Source organism: Sapajus apella, unplaced genomic scaffold (assembly GCF_009761245.1).
Source record: "Sapajus apella isolate SASKATOON/1434 unplaced genomic scaffold, GSC_monkey_1.0 scaffold28, whole genome shotgun sequence".
Classification (NCBI taxonomy): domain Eukaryota; kingdom Metazoa; phylum Chordata; class Mammalia; order Primates; family Cebidae; genus Sapajus; species Sapajus apella.
Genome location: NW_022436968.1, coordinates 12626535 through 12645228, shown reverse-complemented (window position 1 = coordinate 12645228; position 18694 = coordinate 12626535). Strand labels below are relative to the sequence as shown.

General features: G+C 35.0%; 1 protein-coding gene across 7 annotated transcripts in view; it reads right to left on the bottom strand.

Moving 5' to 3' along the window:
- PDE1A (phosphodiesterase 1A) overlaps nucleotides 1–18694 on the bottom strand; it is a 404046-nt gene that overhangs the window by 280224 nt on the left and 105128 nt on the right. The window contains exon 1 of one of the 7 annotated variants that reach the window (XM_032292756.1): nucleotides 15803–18500. The exons of the other annotated variants lie outside the window; for them this stretch is intronic. Coding sequence (XP_032148647.1) covers nucleotides 15803–15855 — 53 coding nt within the window. The 5' untranslated portion in view covers nucleotides 15856–18500. Of the gene's footprint in view, nucleotides 1–15802; nucleotides 18501–18694 lie in introns of those variants that run through there. 7 annotated transcript variants of the gene reach the window in all.

The window sequence follows — 18694 nt, the reverse complement described above, 5'->3', positions numbered from 1 at the left end:
TTCATTCTGTGCAAAGAATTTCTGTCTCAAACTCAACCTCATCAAGATAGCATAATCACTTTCATTAGCAACGTAGAATGATAAAACTTAGAAGGTATCCGGGTAAACATGAAGGACTGAAAAGTTAATGTTTTCCCATCAACCTTTAATTGTTCTTCACATTTATTATTTTTTGACAGATTTCCATTGATAGGACACGGGAAAGAACTACCATCCATTCCTTTTGTGCCTAACCCTGCTACACTAAGGCCATTTACAAAGTGTGTCTCTCCTCAATTGCACTTTAACACCATCATCAGTTTTCCCACAAGGTTCTTTTGTAATTGGTTAATTTGGGAAGTTTGTGTCTTCTTCGAAATAGAATCTGCTCCAGTTTCTTCCCTAACTTTTCACTATGGTGTAACATTCACACTGAAAACTACACAACTAATAATTTTCATAAATTAAACATACCCATGTAACTAGAAGCCAGATCAAAGAAACAAAATGTTTGTTGCCAATGCACTAGAAGTCCCTTTCATGCTCACTTCAAGTAGTTCCCAGGATAACCACTGTCCTACATTAGTGTTGCATACTCTGGTTTTTCTTCAGATCATATAAATCTTTCACCTTCTACTATATTAGTGTTGCCTGTTGCTGAACCCTAAATAAAGGGAATCACATAGCATATTTTTCATCTGCCTCCTTCCATTCAATATTGTGTCTGTGATGTTTGCACACACTTGTTTTTTTGATTCCTCCTTTCTCACTGCTGTATAGCATTCCACACAATTTACTTATCTATTGTACTATTGATGAACATTTGAGTGGTATTTCTGTTTGAGGTTAATATAAATAGTGCTTCTAAGAACATGCTTGTGCAGGTCTTTAATAGCAATGGGTATGTATTCACTTCTGTTTGGTTTGAAATTTCTGGATATACGTATGTTAACCTTTAGTAGATACTACAAACTGTTTTTCAAGTTGTACCTACTTTCAGTCTCACTGGCCACGTATGAGAATTCCAATTAGTCTAAATCAATGGTTCTCAATTGGTCATAATTTTGCAAATGTCCAGGAACATTTGGCAATGCCTGGAGACATTTTGGTCTTTACAACTAAAAGGATGCTACTGGAATCTTATGGGTAGAGACCAGGGTTGTTGCTCAACATCTTACAATGCACAAAACAGCCACAACAACATGTTTGTAATCCCAGTACTTTAGGACACCAAGGTGGGCAGATCATGAGGTCAGGAGTTCAAGACCAGCCTGGCCAACATAGTGAAACCCTGTCTCTACTAAAAATACAAAATTAGCCAGGTGTGGTGGCACGTGCCTGTAATCCCAGTTACTCATATGGCTGAGGCAGGAGAATTGCTTGAACCTGGGAGGCAGAGGTTGCAGTGAGCCAAGACTGTGCCATGGCACTCTAGCCTGGGCAACAGAGTGAGACTCCATCTCGGAAAAAAAAAAAAAAAAAGGATTATATGTTCCCAAATAACAATGGAGTTGAGAAATTCTGCTTTAAACTCTCTCCAATCCTGGATAAATTCTTGATTTCTGTATTTAGCCATTTCAGAAGGCATAAAAATGTGTTGCATTGTGGTTTTCATTTGCACTTCCCTGACAACTAAATATAACTATTTTGAAGGCTGAGACCTGTTTCTTAGATACCTATCCAAATTTTTGATTTCCCAAAATGACTACTCCAAGATCCCACCCTATACTGTAGATAGTTCTCTTTATTCATTCACTGTCTCTAGAGCATAGTTACTGAAATCAAGTGGACATGGCTTTGACTGCAAATTCTTCTACCCAGTAAAGTTATTTAACCTCACTGAACTTCAGTTTCTTTATCCCTAATATGGGGATACTAATGCTCACACTTCAGCATTACTCTTATAATTAGATATAGTATAGTTAAGATCCCTGGCATGTAGTGAATGCTCAATGGTTACTACTGCCATGAGCTGTAAGAACAAGAGACCCAAAGAAATTAGACTAGAAAGAGCACAAGATTGAGAGAGGATATGTGTTCTAGTCCTGACTCTATCACTAACTAGCTGTGAGAACTTGGCCAAAATATTTAATGTCTTAGGGTTTTTCATTTATCTAGGAAATAAGACAGTTACACTAGATACAAAATCTTTCTAACTTGATTATTCTATAATTCTATGGATATTACAAGGGCTTAGCCATCAAATTTACACTAAGAAGGGGAAATAGGACATGCATTAAATAATGACACAAATTTCTGAGAAATACGCTCAGAGATTCAGAGCTACAAATAAAGTACTACTGCCATGACAAGTTCAAAGGAATAAAAACTTATTCCGGTTGGAAGAATCAGGGAGTTCTTCATATAGACAGTGACATTTGAACTAGGACCTGAAGCATGAACAAGGACAGAGAGCAGTTCGGACAACAGAGAGAGAAACATAAAAGCAGATAAAGCAGAGTAGGCGAAGGCTCAGAAAGGGAAGCATAAGACAAGTCCTAGGAGAAATAAGTTACCCAGAATGACTGTAGCATAAGAGTTATGAAAGGAGGAAAGAGATGAAATAGATGAAGGGTAGGTATAAAGTGCTTGCAATCTCAGAAGAATCCATGTTTCACTTGGTAGAAAATAAAGGGCCACTGCAAATTACAAATGAAAGGAGTGACATAACCATGACAAAGTTTGAAGACTAATCTGCTAACCTGAGAACCAAGCAACTGTGGAAGAGGGGCTGAAGATTACAAGATTAATTTTTAAAATATCATAAAATTTTAAATGGGAGGGTAGGGGGCTTTGAAGTAAAGATGCACAAACTAAAGAACAGAGAAAGAAATTTTCTGAGGACATAATTGAAAGGACTTGACAATTGTTTTCTTATGAATGATAAGTAGAGATGAATAAAAAATAACAGAGATTTCAAATTTAAATGACAAGAAGTTTAAATTTTTTTTTTTGAACAAAGAGGTTCAAAGCAGCGAGGCTAAGCTGTTCCTTTAAGCAATATTTCTCAAACAATTTACTGAAGACTTTGATATGTTTACAGATATCAGGCACAAAGAAAGTTTCACTGTCAATTTAGGAACCACTAAATATCATATCTTTGGCTTAAATATTTACATTTAACATAAACATTATAAAGTTCTGGGAAATCCTCTTGTAATTTTGTGTCTGTGTGTGTCTATGTGTTTATGTTTGTGTGCACGTATGTGTGTGTTAAATCTATTAAATCTCATGGCACACCAGTGTTGAAAGGGACAAAGTTTGGAGAGATATTCACTCATGTGCTTCTGAACTTATTATTATAATTTATGCATTATAAATATTTTTTGGATAGATTAGTATTGGGTATCAGGAGGTTATCAGGTGGACATGTTTAAGAAATGTAAAGAAATGTGAATTGTCACTTAGAATAGAGTTGAGATCTGAGCATGTAAATTTGAGGATTACCTAATAGAAGAGAGTTGAGATTAAGAGAAGAGGTGTATTCACAAAGAACTGAAGAAGTTAATGAGAAAACATGGAAGCAGCAGAGAATTCCTGGTCTACATTTTGAGGATAAATGAATGGAAGATAGAGATTGAATTGTAACTAGATGGAGTAGATAAAAGGAAATTATTTTAGAATGGATAGAATGGGCATCTGCAAGTAACTCAATGAGTTATGAAAATATCATCTAAGCATTCTAGTCTGAGTCTCAAATGTGAAATATCAGACCCCCCAGGGGTCTCATTCTTTAGGGGAAAACCAGAAACAACATCTATCTAGAAGTCCTAAGGCCACTATTTGCTCAGATATAAATTCACAGATCTCAGGTGGCCTTAAATGTCCTAATGTTTGTTTACAGAGGTAGGTAGAACTCCTCAGGATAACATAGTAACTGGCATAACCACTTGTTTTCTGGATATGTAGCAAGTTGTTCTCACATAGAAAATGGTAGGCATTCTGGTTTCTGTCAAGAGAGAAAGGATGAAAGAAAAGAGAAGGCAGTGGGAAGGGGCAGCATCATATTGTTATCTAGACATCTAAATGAGGAAAAAAATTAGATTCATTAGCTCAGTGTTGACATCGCTTTCAGTAAATAGATTAGTGAGCTAAATTCCAACTGAGCTAGTAGGAAGAGGAGGAAATTACGTGTTGGTAGGCAGGAAGAAGGATAAAGCAGAACAAATTATCCAGATTAAACACACAGATCAAAATTTTTCAACTTTAAGAGCTCAACTTCTACATCAATTTGTCTAAAAGTTGGTACAGAATAATTGAGAATAAATTGTATATTATGTTTAGCTCAGTGGTTACTTGGTATAGCTACTCAGATCCTTAGACTGTAGTCAGAAAGTATTTTCCATTTTTTAAGTTAGCAACAATTTGGGATAGATTGTTATTGAAGTAAACATGATGAAATAATGGTTCTACCCTAGAGATGGAAGTATTTATTTAAAATTCTGTCTTTACCACTCTGTACCACAAAAAATATGTTGCCGGCCGGGCGCGGTGGCTCAAGCCTGTAATCCCAGCACTTTGGGAGGCCGAGGCGGGTGGATCACGAGGTCAAGAGATCGAGACCATCCTGGTCAACATGGTGAAACCCCGTCTCTACTAAAAATACAAAAAATTAGCTGGGCATGGTGGCGCGTGCCTGTAGTCCCAGCTACTCAGGAGGCTGAGGCAGGAGAATTGCTTGAACCCAGGAGGCGGAGGTTGTGGTGAGCCGAGATCGCACCATTGCACTCCAGCCTGGGTAACAAGAGCGAAACCCCGTCTCCCAAAAAAAAAAAAAAAAAATATGTTGCCTTCAGTAAAGACTTTTAAAGTATTTTATTCTTAAAAGAGAGAAAATAGCCTTCTGAGGGCTTTGTATTGTTTGCCTAGCCAACTGTGGAATTTGTTTTCTCCTCAGAAAATAAATTCTTAGTATATTTCAGAAAATGACAAGAAGTGAAATATTTTAAAATAACAAAACATGCAAGCTTCATAGCACCCAAGAATGGTTTCAAATACATTAAAATAAAACACCATTAAAACAATGAATTCTCAGCATTTTGGATACTAGGAAATTGACCAAAAACAATGTCTGAAAATATAGAATAACAGGATGGCTGTCAAATTATATTTTAATCATTTCTATTAATAAAATCACAATGAAATCCAGTTCTAGTCTTATATAACCTAGAGGACATACCCTTCAAGATCTACAAAGGTCTTTCTGCTGCCTAGGAAAATGTTATTTATGTTATGATAGCAACAAATCTCTTCTGTTTAGAAACACTTTCGAAGCAACTGCCTGAACTTTATTTTTTTCCCCTCCTGTCTTTACTTCTTCTAGAGACAGTTCTTAGGTCCTAAATTTTCTAGGACCTAAGTGCATCGTCTGTGACATGTCAAATCTATATTTGTGTAATCATCACAGTAAATCATATGACACAGAAAACATATAATTTACTTATCTCAGCTTTTTTTTTTCTCTTTCTCCATGTCTAGAAAAGAAAACTTGCATGGAAATCATGGGTATTAAATAACCCTGAGTAGCTAAAAACAATCTTTAAGGAAATTTAAATCACTTCCTTGGCTAATGAGAATGGGTTATACCTCAAAGAAGAACCATATTGCTTGCCTGGCATACACATTAAGGTTTCCTAACATATTTATTACAAAAACAAAATCCGTAATGCTGAGCCACACTTAATCTGCTTGTTCTTAATGTCAATGTTCTATGTCTTTTTCTCTAACTTCCTGTGACCGTTTGAATTTCAATTGCTTCATCTATGAAATGGGTAACTATATGGATTCATTTTACAGGGCAAATGTGTGAGCAAATAGTATAACAGATGTATAAAATTTAAAATATAAACTAAATATAGAGTTCTACACATCTACAAATACTCATTCTTCAAAAATGTCATTATTTGTAGATTTTGAACTGTCTACTTTTCACTAAGTGTAAATTTCAGGGTGATGATTTTTAAAAATCTCTTCAGGATGAAGCAAGGGAAAAGGCACAAGGACAAGGTAAAATGCTGCCAACTGGGTGTATAGTGACACCTGGGTGTGATAATCCACACATAACTTCCATCTGTTATTTCTTAATTTATGCTCAGCTGTTTCAATAATGTGACATTGTTCATCCTCTCTCAATCTTTTCAAAATATTTCTTCTTCCTTTTTTAAACTCACATAATCACAGTTATGTAACATTAACTATTCCCTCAACTATGCAACTTTTTTTGCCTGACTTCTCTAAGAGGAGATGAAAAATGTTAACTACAGAGAAATTTCTTGAGGACAGGCTATCTTTCAGAAAACATAAATAAGAAATGAAATAATTAAAGGAAGAGAGAAGACGAGCTGAAGCACAGTGAATTTCAGAAAAATAAAGAAGGCATGTTTTGAGGAAATTTAGGGAAACAAAAATATGTTTCTTTGGAACACTATTTACTGGGGATATTAATAAGCATTACACATAAACAGAGTGTTTAGGAAAATATTAGAGTGAATGAGTTTTACTACAAAACTTCTAATACGCTTTGTAAATCTCTAAGAGGGAAATGAGTATGACTGGAAGTAATTTCCAAACTTATTTTATGCTTTTGTTCAAAGTATCTCAGGGGAATGGTGTCCTATGACAAAATGGCATTTTGGAAATTCTGAGCTCAAGAGTTCAGTTCATTGCATTTGTCAGTTTCAACATCATGCCACATGGGTGACAATACACAGTCACAAAATAGACACAATATGGCCCTGGCCTCTCTAGCCCAAACCAAGCTGAGCCACACATCCCTCCACATGCAGATGCTCAGCACTTTGCTGGCCATTGAAGAATTCTCCCTATTCCTGAAACTTTCCCAAGCACTTTATGCCCTTTTACATTCCCAGGCCTTAGCTGATTCTATACCATTTTGCTGATGTTCTTTCCTTCTTCCAATTGCCTGTCAAAATCCTATCCACCCTTCAGTGTTCACCCTCAAGTGTTTTCCTTTCTGTTACTGTACTTTATCTGTGCTTCTCTTTAGGTCTGTGGTTTTCAAGCATGGCTTTGGGAATTTAAGAAAAACACTGATTCCTGGGTCTCACCCAGTGATTTTCATATAGTAGGTCTGAAATACCACCTGAGTATTAGGATTTTTCTTTTAATTTCCCAGTGTTTGCAAGACACGGCCAATATTGAGAATCATTGCTTTGAAGTTCACAGTACTTTATCTCTGTTCTATATCCTAAAAAAGCATTGAAGATTTTTTTAAAAGAGAAATTTAACCCTCCTCCTACTCAGAAGTCCACTATACCCAACAAAGATTTTTCTTGAAAAAGGAAATTTTTTAAATGGCTTATATTTCCAATGATCATGTTGATCTTACCAAAACATTTTGCAAATTATTTTGCCTTTCCATTCCTAGTGTATACAAATTGTATCATTAAGAAAATGGGTCCCAAATCTAGCAATGAATCAGCATACACTGGAGCGCTTGTAGAAATACATTAAACCTTTCTACCCTCCAGACCTACTGAATCAAAATCTTTGGTTAGAAATGCAGAAGTTAGTAGTGTTTTGGTTTGTTTTTGTAAACTGCAAGTTTAATGTCAATTTAAAAAAAAAAAATTCATTTTGTGAATAATTGTTTCAAAAGAAAGGTTAAATAATTTGCAGTTTTTATGAAAATATTTACCTATGATAGTAGTGTTTAGGAGCATTCAATAATAGAAAGCACAATCATAAATCTATCCCATAAAAAATGAGAAATTTTTTAAAGATAATACATTTAAGGCCCAAGAGAATATACATTATAGCTAGAACTCAAATTAGATTCAAATGCATAAGGAAGCTTTGTTTTGTTATTACTATTTTCAAAGCCTCCTTTCCATGTCACAGTTTTAGTGGAATTGTAATGGAATTGCCCAGAATTATGTAATTAATTATGTTCAGCTTCTTTAAAAATAACCAATTTCATCAGGTCGGCTAGCATGAGACTTGGTACAAATCAATTCCTGAAAAAGAACTGGGAAAATGTGGACAGTCATTATGGATGTTATAGCTCATGTTTTAGGCAATTAGGTGAAACGTTTTTACCTTTTAACTTTTTAAAACTTCTTAAAACCAAGAATCTCAGGCATGCTATAATCCTGGAGTCAGGTGAGCCATGTTTGACCATTGGGTCATATGAGAGTCATCTGAACTATACTGATTTTTTCATATATATTTTTTTTCCTGTCCTAACTGGTCACTCAGACTACTTAACAACATGAAATAAAGATCAAATTATGTGCTTTCTCTTCCATGGTTGAATGAGCTGCAGATGGACTAAGGGAAAGGAGAATCAGAAAAAGCGTAAGCGTTTTAAGAGCAGGCGAATCGCATTAACTGACCCAAATGTAAGTGCTTCCTTCTATCTATACCTTTTGGTTATGCCCTCCCACACCAAAGCTGGGCTTGGCCATGTGGCCTTTTAAATTTTTTTCCAGTGGGACAGTAACAACTTAATTCAATCAAACTTAATCAGAACCTTGACAAAGTTTGTGAGTTTCCTCTTCTTCTTAAGCCAGCTCACAGAAAATCCACCATCTGGCCACAGATGCATGGAAAAGCCCCACTGACATCAACCAAGCCTGTCACAAATCAGCAGAAACATTCAGCTGACCCACAGGCACAGATCTTTTAAGCCACTATGTTTTGGGAACATTTAAAAACGGTAATCACTGATAAAATCATTTTCAATGTTTAAGGAGCTAGCCTATGGAAGAGAGAGTTTAAATCCTTCTTGTTCCAATTCCAGTAAAAGAGATTTTAAAAAAACGTCGTACTGATAGGAAGACAGATTTCAATTTAAGAAAGCATTTTCTAACAAGTTAAGTTCAAACTTGAAATGCCTATAGGCAATGAATTTCCTAATACTGAAATGATTCAAGTTGGTGCTAATACAAATGCATTTTATTAATTCAATAGTTATATACTTCATCTGTTCCTTTAATGCTACAAAATTATATAAAAGTTAGCAGGATAGTTATGCTATTGAGTATATTGATTTTCTCATTCTTTAATAAGGATTAAAAACAAGAACCAAGTACTCATCCTTCTATCATATCTCTTGGATGTAGTTGCCAGAATTTTCAGCTAAGCTCTACTGGCCATTTGTTCACCCTAAAAATGAAGAGTAGACCACTGCGTGAACCTAACAAAACAAATTCTTCATTCATTTCAGGGGGCACCAGCTAGCAGTCTGCAGCTAGATCCTGCTTAGTGTTTCAGTGTTTTTAAAAATGTCAAACTAAATGCCTTTTGTTTCCCACCTACTATCTTCCCACCATATCCTACTTCACACATTTACAATACCCATGTGGTCTCTGTAGGTATTTAAGTTGAAGACTTGGGTGAGTGCTTACTTATAAAACACATTCTACTAAAAGTTATGAGAAATGCAAAGATGAATTCAGTGTTGATTCTAGCCTCAGGGACCTTACGGTTTTGTAGGGGAGCCGATCCCCTTATTTTAAGTAATTATAATAGAATGAGAGAGATGCACAGCACAAGAGGTGCAGATAAAATGCCACTGCACTGTTAGATATAATTGGATGCAGCTGGATTGAGCAATAAATGCCTAATGGGTCCAAAAGTTAACAAGAGTCTCTTTTTTTCTGTTTTCTGTTGTTGCTGTTTTTTCCACAGACACATCACTGCTGGAATAGATATAAGTCTTCGGCATCTTTGTTAGAGATCTCTAACAAACAAGTGGGCCCAGATCATCACATATCCCTACTTTCATCCAAATTTAATTCAATGATATAATTTAAAAGTGACTTGACCTGGTGGGGATTTTCTTTTCCTACCTCAGTTAAAACTGACGAAATTGCCACTCTCATATGATAAAGATACAGCCCTACTGTTTTTCATTACCATAGGTTTCTAATCAATTTGTTCCAAGTTCTTTGGCCCTTAAAAAAGTCAAATTAAATATTAATATTTTTAAAGCTGAAGTGATGGTTTTCATAAAAAAGCACATATTTTTTCAAGCCTATATGCAGCTGGTTAATACATATATGATTATTATTTAAATGTCTGTTTTGGTTTAATGTAAAAACTCTTCTATCAATAATATCCTAAAATCCTAAAGGCTGGAGACACCAAAACACTAAACATAGATACCAATTTGACTAAAAACTAATGCTTCTACATAACAAAAAGTAAGACTTCAGTGCAGCAGGCTTGGATATTACAAAGATAAAAATCTGGAAGTATATTCTATATTCCTTCAAATGCCATGGAACTTGCTCCATACACTTCCAGCAGCTCCAACTCAGGAAATGTTGAATTTTCCTCAATTAGAGCTCGTGTCCAAGTGGCTGTAATCAAATACATAAATAAACTGAAGATTTCCCATGAGAACTAACAGTCAAAACTACATTATGTCCAGTCACAGAACTGAAGAGACTATGTTGAAAAATACTGCAGACTTCTTTAACTTTATTCCACCCCTCATACTTACAGGTCATCTTTTAAACAAGTATCCACCAGCATAATTGGGTTGTTTTTTTTTTCATTGCTTTTTACCTAAACACTATGTAAAATAGGCTGATTACTTTAAATGTAAAATTTTCCAGATGGTATAAAATCATTAATAATCCCAGTAGATTGTTTTACCTGCATAATCTTGATTTTCCTCATTTTCACCATTCCAAATTTTTGAAAAGCCACTTCTAAATCTTAACAATGTCTAAGATAAATGTACATGTCATCAAGCTGCTCTAGCTGATAAAACAACATTTATGTAGCTCCTGAGTGAGAGACACCTCCCCACATTTTAATCAGTACCCTGTTTCTGATTCTATACCCAAAATTACTAATTGTAGATTTAATACTGGCTCATAGAGTTATCCAAAAGATTACATGCATTTACCTTGCCTAAAAATACATCGTTTTCTGTGAATTTCCCTCTTGGTGTTAATATCGATACTTGCTACTGCATAGTTTATTTATTAGGTATGGCCACTTAAAAATTAGAGCTACTTTTATTACAACTGGAAAAATAACAAGGCACTGTAATGTCTGACAACTTTTTTCATGGTAAACATTATCCATCTTACATTCAAATGTGTGTCTGTGTGTGTGTGTGTGTGTGTGTGTGTGTGTGTTTGCTTTGCTCTTTGTAATACATTTCAAAAATCAGTAAGTTACTAATAGCAATAGGTGTTAACCATATCCATTAGGTCCACAAACAAAATTAGGACATGCTTTTCTTTTCCTAAGCTTTCTTATTTCACCCCACTGCTATATCCATCATTATGTGAAGAAAATATGTCTGCCAAGTACACATTCAGAATCCCTCTGCTAACAGATACTTGTGAAAATAAAGCTTCTGAGAAGACATAAAGAGAAGAAACATGTGATCTAAATGCCATAAAGATCCCAATATGATCTTCACTAGTCTTGAAACCTGGCTGCCTTTTGTGTCTTTGATCCTGGATGTATAGACTTGTTCTGAATTACAGGCCTAATAGGGAACTATTTGCATGATTTTCTTTGTGGCTTTTTAGTGTTATTTCTAATAGAAAATCACCAGAAAACTGACTTAACCACTTTTGAACCATGAAAGAGGTTCAAAAGGTTGTTGGTTCCAAGAACACTAAAGTTTAACATGTAAGAATCATTTCAATTTACTTTTAAAATTCATTTGTTTTACTAAATACTTCTAAAAAGAATTTGGAGAAACAAATGGTGAAAATGCACATATAATAGAATTTAATAAAACAAAATATCAAGGAAGAGAAAATAATTGTCACAAAAGCCCAGGCTTAAATGCTTTGAGGCAGTGAAATTCAGACAAATACTTTTACTGATGCAATTTTATTAGAAGAAACAGATTTTTCTTGTTATTATAGTCTAAGGTTGATTTATCACATAATATAGAAAGTTTACTAAGCGAGATGAGTATACAATAAGGTAAAAATGTATTCAATTATTTTACTAAAGTTACATAAAGATTTTCCATTTGAATGTGTTATCTCATTTAACATTAAAACACAAATTAAAGAATATAGTCATATAAAGAGATAAATTATTATAATTACCAGAGATAAAGATCTCTGGGAATATAGAAATAGTGGTTTTCAAAAGTCTAAATAATTTATCTATGTAAAGTCCCATATCTCAAGTGCCGATTCACATCTTGGATTTTAAAGATATATATACGGTAATTTTATTTTATTACATGCTGAGGGATTTAATATTATTGATTGAAAACATATTAATACACTTTGTGATTGTGTTTTCTTCCCAGAAAATTATAAAACTCAAAATGTTTCTCTTGAGGAAAAGGAGCATTGTGTTTTCTCCACACCTGTCTGAAAGAGCCTATGCAGGCAGAACCACAGTGTGTCCAAAAGGCACTCACCATGCACATTTGCTTAGGGCTGAATAGTCTCATTGATACCACACTTCCACATGTTAGTCATAAAGGAGATAATATAAACTCCTGCCTTGGTCATAAAAGAAACTTAGCCTTTGTTCCTTGCCTCATTGACCTGATGTGAAAATGTATCTAAAATTTCCAAGGAAAATTTTTTAAAGATGAATTTGATAACCTGACTACAGGAAATAATTTAGAATCTTTATTTTGGAACCCCAGGCATTCTTAGAGGCAGGATCTAAATGATATGGAAGATTCCTCTCAAGCCTCCTAATATCTTAGCCAGCTACAAAATTTCAATGTTCACCATCTACTATAAAACTTCTCAGCTAAGTTTTTCCACTTGATGGATGACTTTTACTTTCTGAAATTTAGGATGATTGTGCTGATGAACAACTGGTTTTAATTAAATTTTGAAAATTAAATTAAAAAAAAACTCTTGCTCTCATATCTTTCAGGTCACTTATATGTTTAGAATGAGTCATTCCTGAGATCTGTGTCTTTCATTTCAATTTCCCAGGCTGTTACTACCTCCTTTACAGTATCCATCGCCTGCCTGTACCACATTTATCTAGATATATCCTCAATGATATGTCATGTGAAAGCAGATAAGTTTTTCTCCCATATCTGAGCTTTCAAGCACCATGGACTCAGAAGTAGACACTTGTAGTCAATCAGTGGAGGTCAGGGAATTAGCATCAAAGCTGAACCTTCAACTACAGGAGAAATTATCCTGTATATAGAAATTTGAAACTATGTCAATGAGCCACATATTTTTTTAAATGCTGGATTAATCTGTCTTTTTTTTTTTTTTTTTTTTTTTGAGACGGAGTCTCACTCTATAGCCCAAGCTGGAGTGCAGTGGCGCAATCTCAGCTCACTGCAACCTCTGCCTCCAGGGCTCAAGTGATTCTCATGTCTCAGCCTTCCAAGTGGCTGGGACTACAGGTGCGTGCCACCATGCCTGGCTAATTTTTTGTATTTTAGTAGAGACAGGGTTTCACCATGTTGCCCAGGATGGTCTCAAACACCTGAACTCAGGCAATCTGCTGGGATTATAGGAGTGACCCATGGTGCCCAGCCAAATATGTCTTAATGACTGAAATTTTAAATGAATTACTTTTAAACAGCCAAGATACTATTTTCATAAAATCTTTGTTAAGCTTATAACTGGCCCCACCAGCACACATAAAACACACTTGCATAGATTAGCCTGTCAAGTAGATTGTTCCAGTGTGCAAGGCCCCTAGGAAGTGGGTGTAGTTACAAGTATATATTAAGAAGGAAAGGTCTGGTACATGGGTCTCTGAAAAGTCAGGCTTGAGAAAGATGTCTCAATGTAATATGCCAGACAACTCAGGGAAACCCTAAGAGAACAAGGTGCCTAAGAAAGGCTGACAAGAAAACGAAGTGAGGCTTGGGATAAGAACCAATGAGTCAAAAGCAAGCTTAACCCACTCCCACCTCCCCTAACAGTACAACTAGCTGTGTCATGGAAATCAGCTCCAAAGTCTGATCAGAAAGTCTGTGTCATAGAAATCAGCCCCAGACTTTCTCTGTGCAATAAAGCCTAGTTATTCTAATCTTTTAAGATATTCTCCATCTCCCTTTTCCGTCATCACAATCATACCCTGGTAAAAGCAATGCCAACTGTCGATGTGCCAGATGACCTATAAATCCTGCTCCCACATATAGATAGCTTCAATCTGTTTTCATCAAAGACCCATTTCTATATTTAATTGCCTAGGTGAAAGTATGAGAGTACCAGCATCATGAAGTAATCATTTGAATTTAACAAATTTTATTCTAATTATCTGGGCAAAGAATCTCAGCTTCCACAAAGTTTTATTCTTTATTTAACTAAGCACAGAAGTGCAGTTCAGTTGTAATCCACCTGCCCATAGCACCTAAGCATATAATTAATAAATTAGGAAGAAATTAGGATTTGGCATAACTCATTGGTGAAAACCACCTGACTCAATACCAACAGCTCTCCAAAGGGCTAATACAATAACGTTGATGGCTAGTTGGATCTGATTTTATCCAACACAACCTTGCCTTTCCAAACTGCTGTGGGTGCCCTCCGTGAGTTGTGCCTCACTGGTGTTGAATTTAGAATCATCTGTGCAGCTATCATGCCTTTTTGAAGTCACACATGCACTTGGGAAAATATAGATATTACATACAATTGGAAGAACTTTTTAGGAAATATGGTTGGTGAATATATTTTTGGAGTCATTTTAGATTTTTGGTTATTTACCAACATCATTGCATAAGACTTATGAAAATATATTTAAGTAGATGAGGATTATGACATTAAATCCATATATACAAATTTAAATATAATTTATGTTCAAAGGGAGGCTTTAAAACAATTCAAGCTAACATCTTGTTTTAAGCATTACAAAAGTATAATGTTGCTGTTAATAATGCAGTAGTAATGTTTAATCAGTACATAAAAATAGCCACATTTTGTATCATTATATTCCTTGAGGTCTACTCATTCATTATATAAAAACCACTGAGAAATTTTACCCATAGCTTCTATCATCCTATATTTACTTCCAGACCAAAAACAGTGGTTGCAACTTAACTTTAACATAGCTAACATATAGTATCTCTGCTTTGTTTAGAATATTATTTTGTGGAAAGAACAAAACTGATGGATAATTGACTTTCTAAAAAATCCGATTTAAGGGGCAAAAATAGTGTTTAATTTCTAGATACTCTTAAATTATTAATTTTTGATTCTAAATTCTAAAGTACATACTAAGTAACTAAAGAATCCAGAATTAAAGAGTCAGTGAAGATAAGGCTGCTTTCTTAGAGAAAGGGTGTCCTTCCCTCCAAAATTAAGCTTTAGCTCAATCCATTATACTGTATCTACATTTAGCCTGGTCATAGATTCCACCACAGTGTAAAATTTTTCCTACTGCCCTATTGTTTCTTTAACAACTAGTCTGATATTCCCGAACGAGCTGCAAAATGTGCACTCTGGTAAAGTAGCTAACAAGTTATCTCCCGGCACTTAACTCCAGAAAGGTGTGGTATTCACAGCACTGAAAAACTGCCCTTGCCTGTAATCAGTTGAAAGAACTAAGCACAACGTTTCCCATTTAGAAGGCTGTGCAACAGCCCACAGAAACAGCAAGAGATTGCATAATGTTTCCAAAGTTTTTCCATTGCTATGTCATTTATGTGCTTGAATAGTTAAGATGTTTTTAAAATGTATTTTCAAGAGTTGATAAGAGTTTGTGCATGAAATTTCAGAAAATAGAAAATTAAAAAGACTCCTTCGGTATGCGTAAAGTTAAACTTTAAGCATTCTTGATTGCTCTGCTGTAGAATAGTGGCAGAATCCCCAAATTAAGGATGAAGGAGAGAAACTACGGTTCCTGACAGCTCTAGAGCCACCTGGGATGTAGCATTACTTACCTAAAGATGGGTCTTTGGAGATGTTTCTTCCTGATTGTGACATGGTCATCCATTTAAAGGTGAAGGTTTAACTTCTTCCTGGAAACCACTCCAGAAACTCCAGAGGGGAAATGTGGAAGCTTATCCTGTTCTATTGTGCTGCAAGGAGGCCAGAAAGAAAAGGTAGTTTCCTCTTTCTCTTTTGGGGTGCTGGGAGAAAACTTCCCTGCTCTCTGCCAGCTGGGCAGTGTGTCCATAGAGGCCACATAAGACAGGCACGTTGGGGCACTCCCCCACAGCGCAGGGTGTGCAAAAACCACCAAGAGTCACGTTGATCCAGGCAAGAGAAGTGCACGGGACCCCCTGAAACAGAACAAAACAAACAGAAAACTTCCTGCCCCAAGTGCCACCCAGGTAGGAATTCCCTAAGTTATCGCAGCCATGAGAGCTCTCCTTCCACATGCTGGTCAAGCTCAGAACGGCTAAGTCCCTCCCTGTCTTTAAAACAGACCGTTCTGAGGCTCAACTTTTTTTCTTCAAAATAAAAGTTGTACAGCTGGTTCAGCAGTCCCATGTGAGTACCCTCTGAAAGTTTCTTCTCTTAAAATAAGAACTGTATACAAATTAATGAAGAAAGATAGGCTCGGGTTGCATGGCTGGCTCTGTTTCAGATTATAATTATTTTACAATTTTGCTTTTATTCATGCTGGACAAAGTGTGGAGACGACTCATCATTTTTAGCACTTATAACCTAATAACCTCCCCTTGGCTGAATTTGAAGATGCCATTTCAACTGATAGAAGCCCATGTGAAACTGACCAGAGCTACAAAAGTTAGAAAAACAAAAATTGCTAATTTCTGCTTGTGACATTATACCCAGATGTCTGTACCCAAATGTGGCTTTCCAACTAAAAGGAAACATCTCTTGGAAAAAAAAATAGATGGAAATACACACACATCCACATATTTTTTAATAAAAGCCCCTCCAAAGTGCCCAGGAGCCTATGGTTTATATATTATATGATGAAATTTGAATTTATAAAAGTAAAAAGAAAGAAAAGCAAGTATAAAAGAATTTGTGAACAGCTGAAAATAAATGACATTAAAAATTGTTTTCTTTTAGAAGACAGGCTTACACTGCAGTAACTCTTATTCAAGTTACAGCTAAAGAGAATACTTATGTTTTAGTGTAACTTGTTTTGGAGACCTTCCTGTATCTGAATCATTAACAAGTTCCTATTAAATCAATAATGTCATAAGATTCCAGGTCAGAGATTTGTAATACTCTAAATCATTTCAAAGCCTGATTAGAATGTTTTTAATATGTACATGTAATAAAAGGAGAGAAATGAGTAATATGCATGCCTTCAGTTGAATGATCCATAATAATAAACATCAAATGTCACGAAGCGAGGATAAAATCTGTAGTACTGACACTCTCCAAATACTTCCAGGGAGCAAAATCACCTTTTTCTTTTCCTCCCTGAGCAGTGATAAGGAAGGAGAAGAGAGTTACAAGGAAATCACTGATTTTATTGAGCTGCTCTAATCCATACTAGGAAATGTAATCAGTCTGAGAGCATTGAAGTAAAAATAAAATAAAAGGGTTCTAGTCCTAGTTCTATATTGTGGGCAAATTTCTTGACCTATGTGAGCCCATTTTCTTGTTTCTAAAATGAAGTTGTAATATTAATTGAATTCTATATTTCTTTCCAGCCTTAATGGTACTATCACATTATTTCTAAATATGATTAGTCTGCTTCTTGCAAAGAAAGTATAATAGAAGTTACGATGCCTGATATCCAAAAACTACACACTTACCATATACAGTTATAAATAAATAAGGAAGCTATAAATAAAAAGATGATTTTATATTACATATAACATATTTATGTAGATACTACATAATTATATAGTTATATACAGTAACATCTATGTCATTGTTCTCTTTATGATCAATAAGTATCCAAAGATAAATTCACGTGTGCTATATAGCAGTTAAATATACAGACCATCTATAAACAAACATGGATGCAGACCTTTGAAGCAGATGCTTTATTATTACCATATGCTTTGGCTTTCTTTGTACATAGGAAAGCCCCTAAGTAATAACACATTGTACAGGTCTTCTGGAAGGGTTTTTGCATTTGTAGGTAGCATTCAATTTCTGTAGTCATAGTTTACCTATCTTATTAATACAGCATAAATATTCCTCCTGAGGGACAATTCAAGAAAATAATAAGCCCATCAACCTTTAAAAATTAACTTTCATTTTGTCTTCTTTTGAATTAGAAATGTGAGACAATTTCTACATGAACACAATGGAAGGAACTCAACCAAATACTAATAAACATGTAGCCACAGTGCTGTTCAAACAGCAAGCAAGTATAAAATCTAACCTGAAGCACAAAGCCTTGATTACCAACTGAAGAAACTGAAAGTTGTTAATCATGGGAAATCCATAACATCCCTTGTTACCTTAGGTTTATATTCTCTTTTTTCCCCTGTGACCCCTGTGATTAAGGTAGAAAGTTTAGATTCACTTTATGGTAAGCACTATATTTAAAACCAATCTTAAATCCTATAGAGCATTCAGATGATGTCAGTAAATTAAATATTAACTGGGCACAAAGAAAAATATGTTATTTCTTAAATGTTTTTATTAGCTTTTTCTTAAGAAGCATTTAAATTTAACACTGGAAAAAAGTTGGCTTTATCAATTTATTCAACTTTAATGTAGTATTCAATAAGAAAAAAGATTTCATGATTATTAATTAAATTACAAAAATATATTCCTTACATTAACACAATTATAGTGTGCAAAATACTAAAATACATGGCATAAATTAAAAGGCCAAGTCTCTTATACAATAGATTATAATTTATTATGAATAGTTTTCTTCCTGGGGTGGG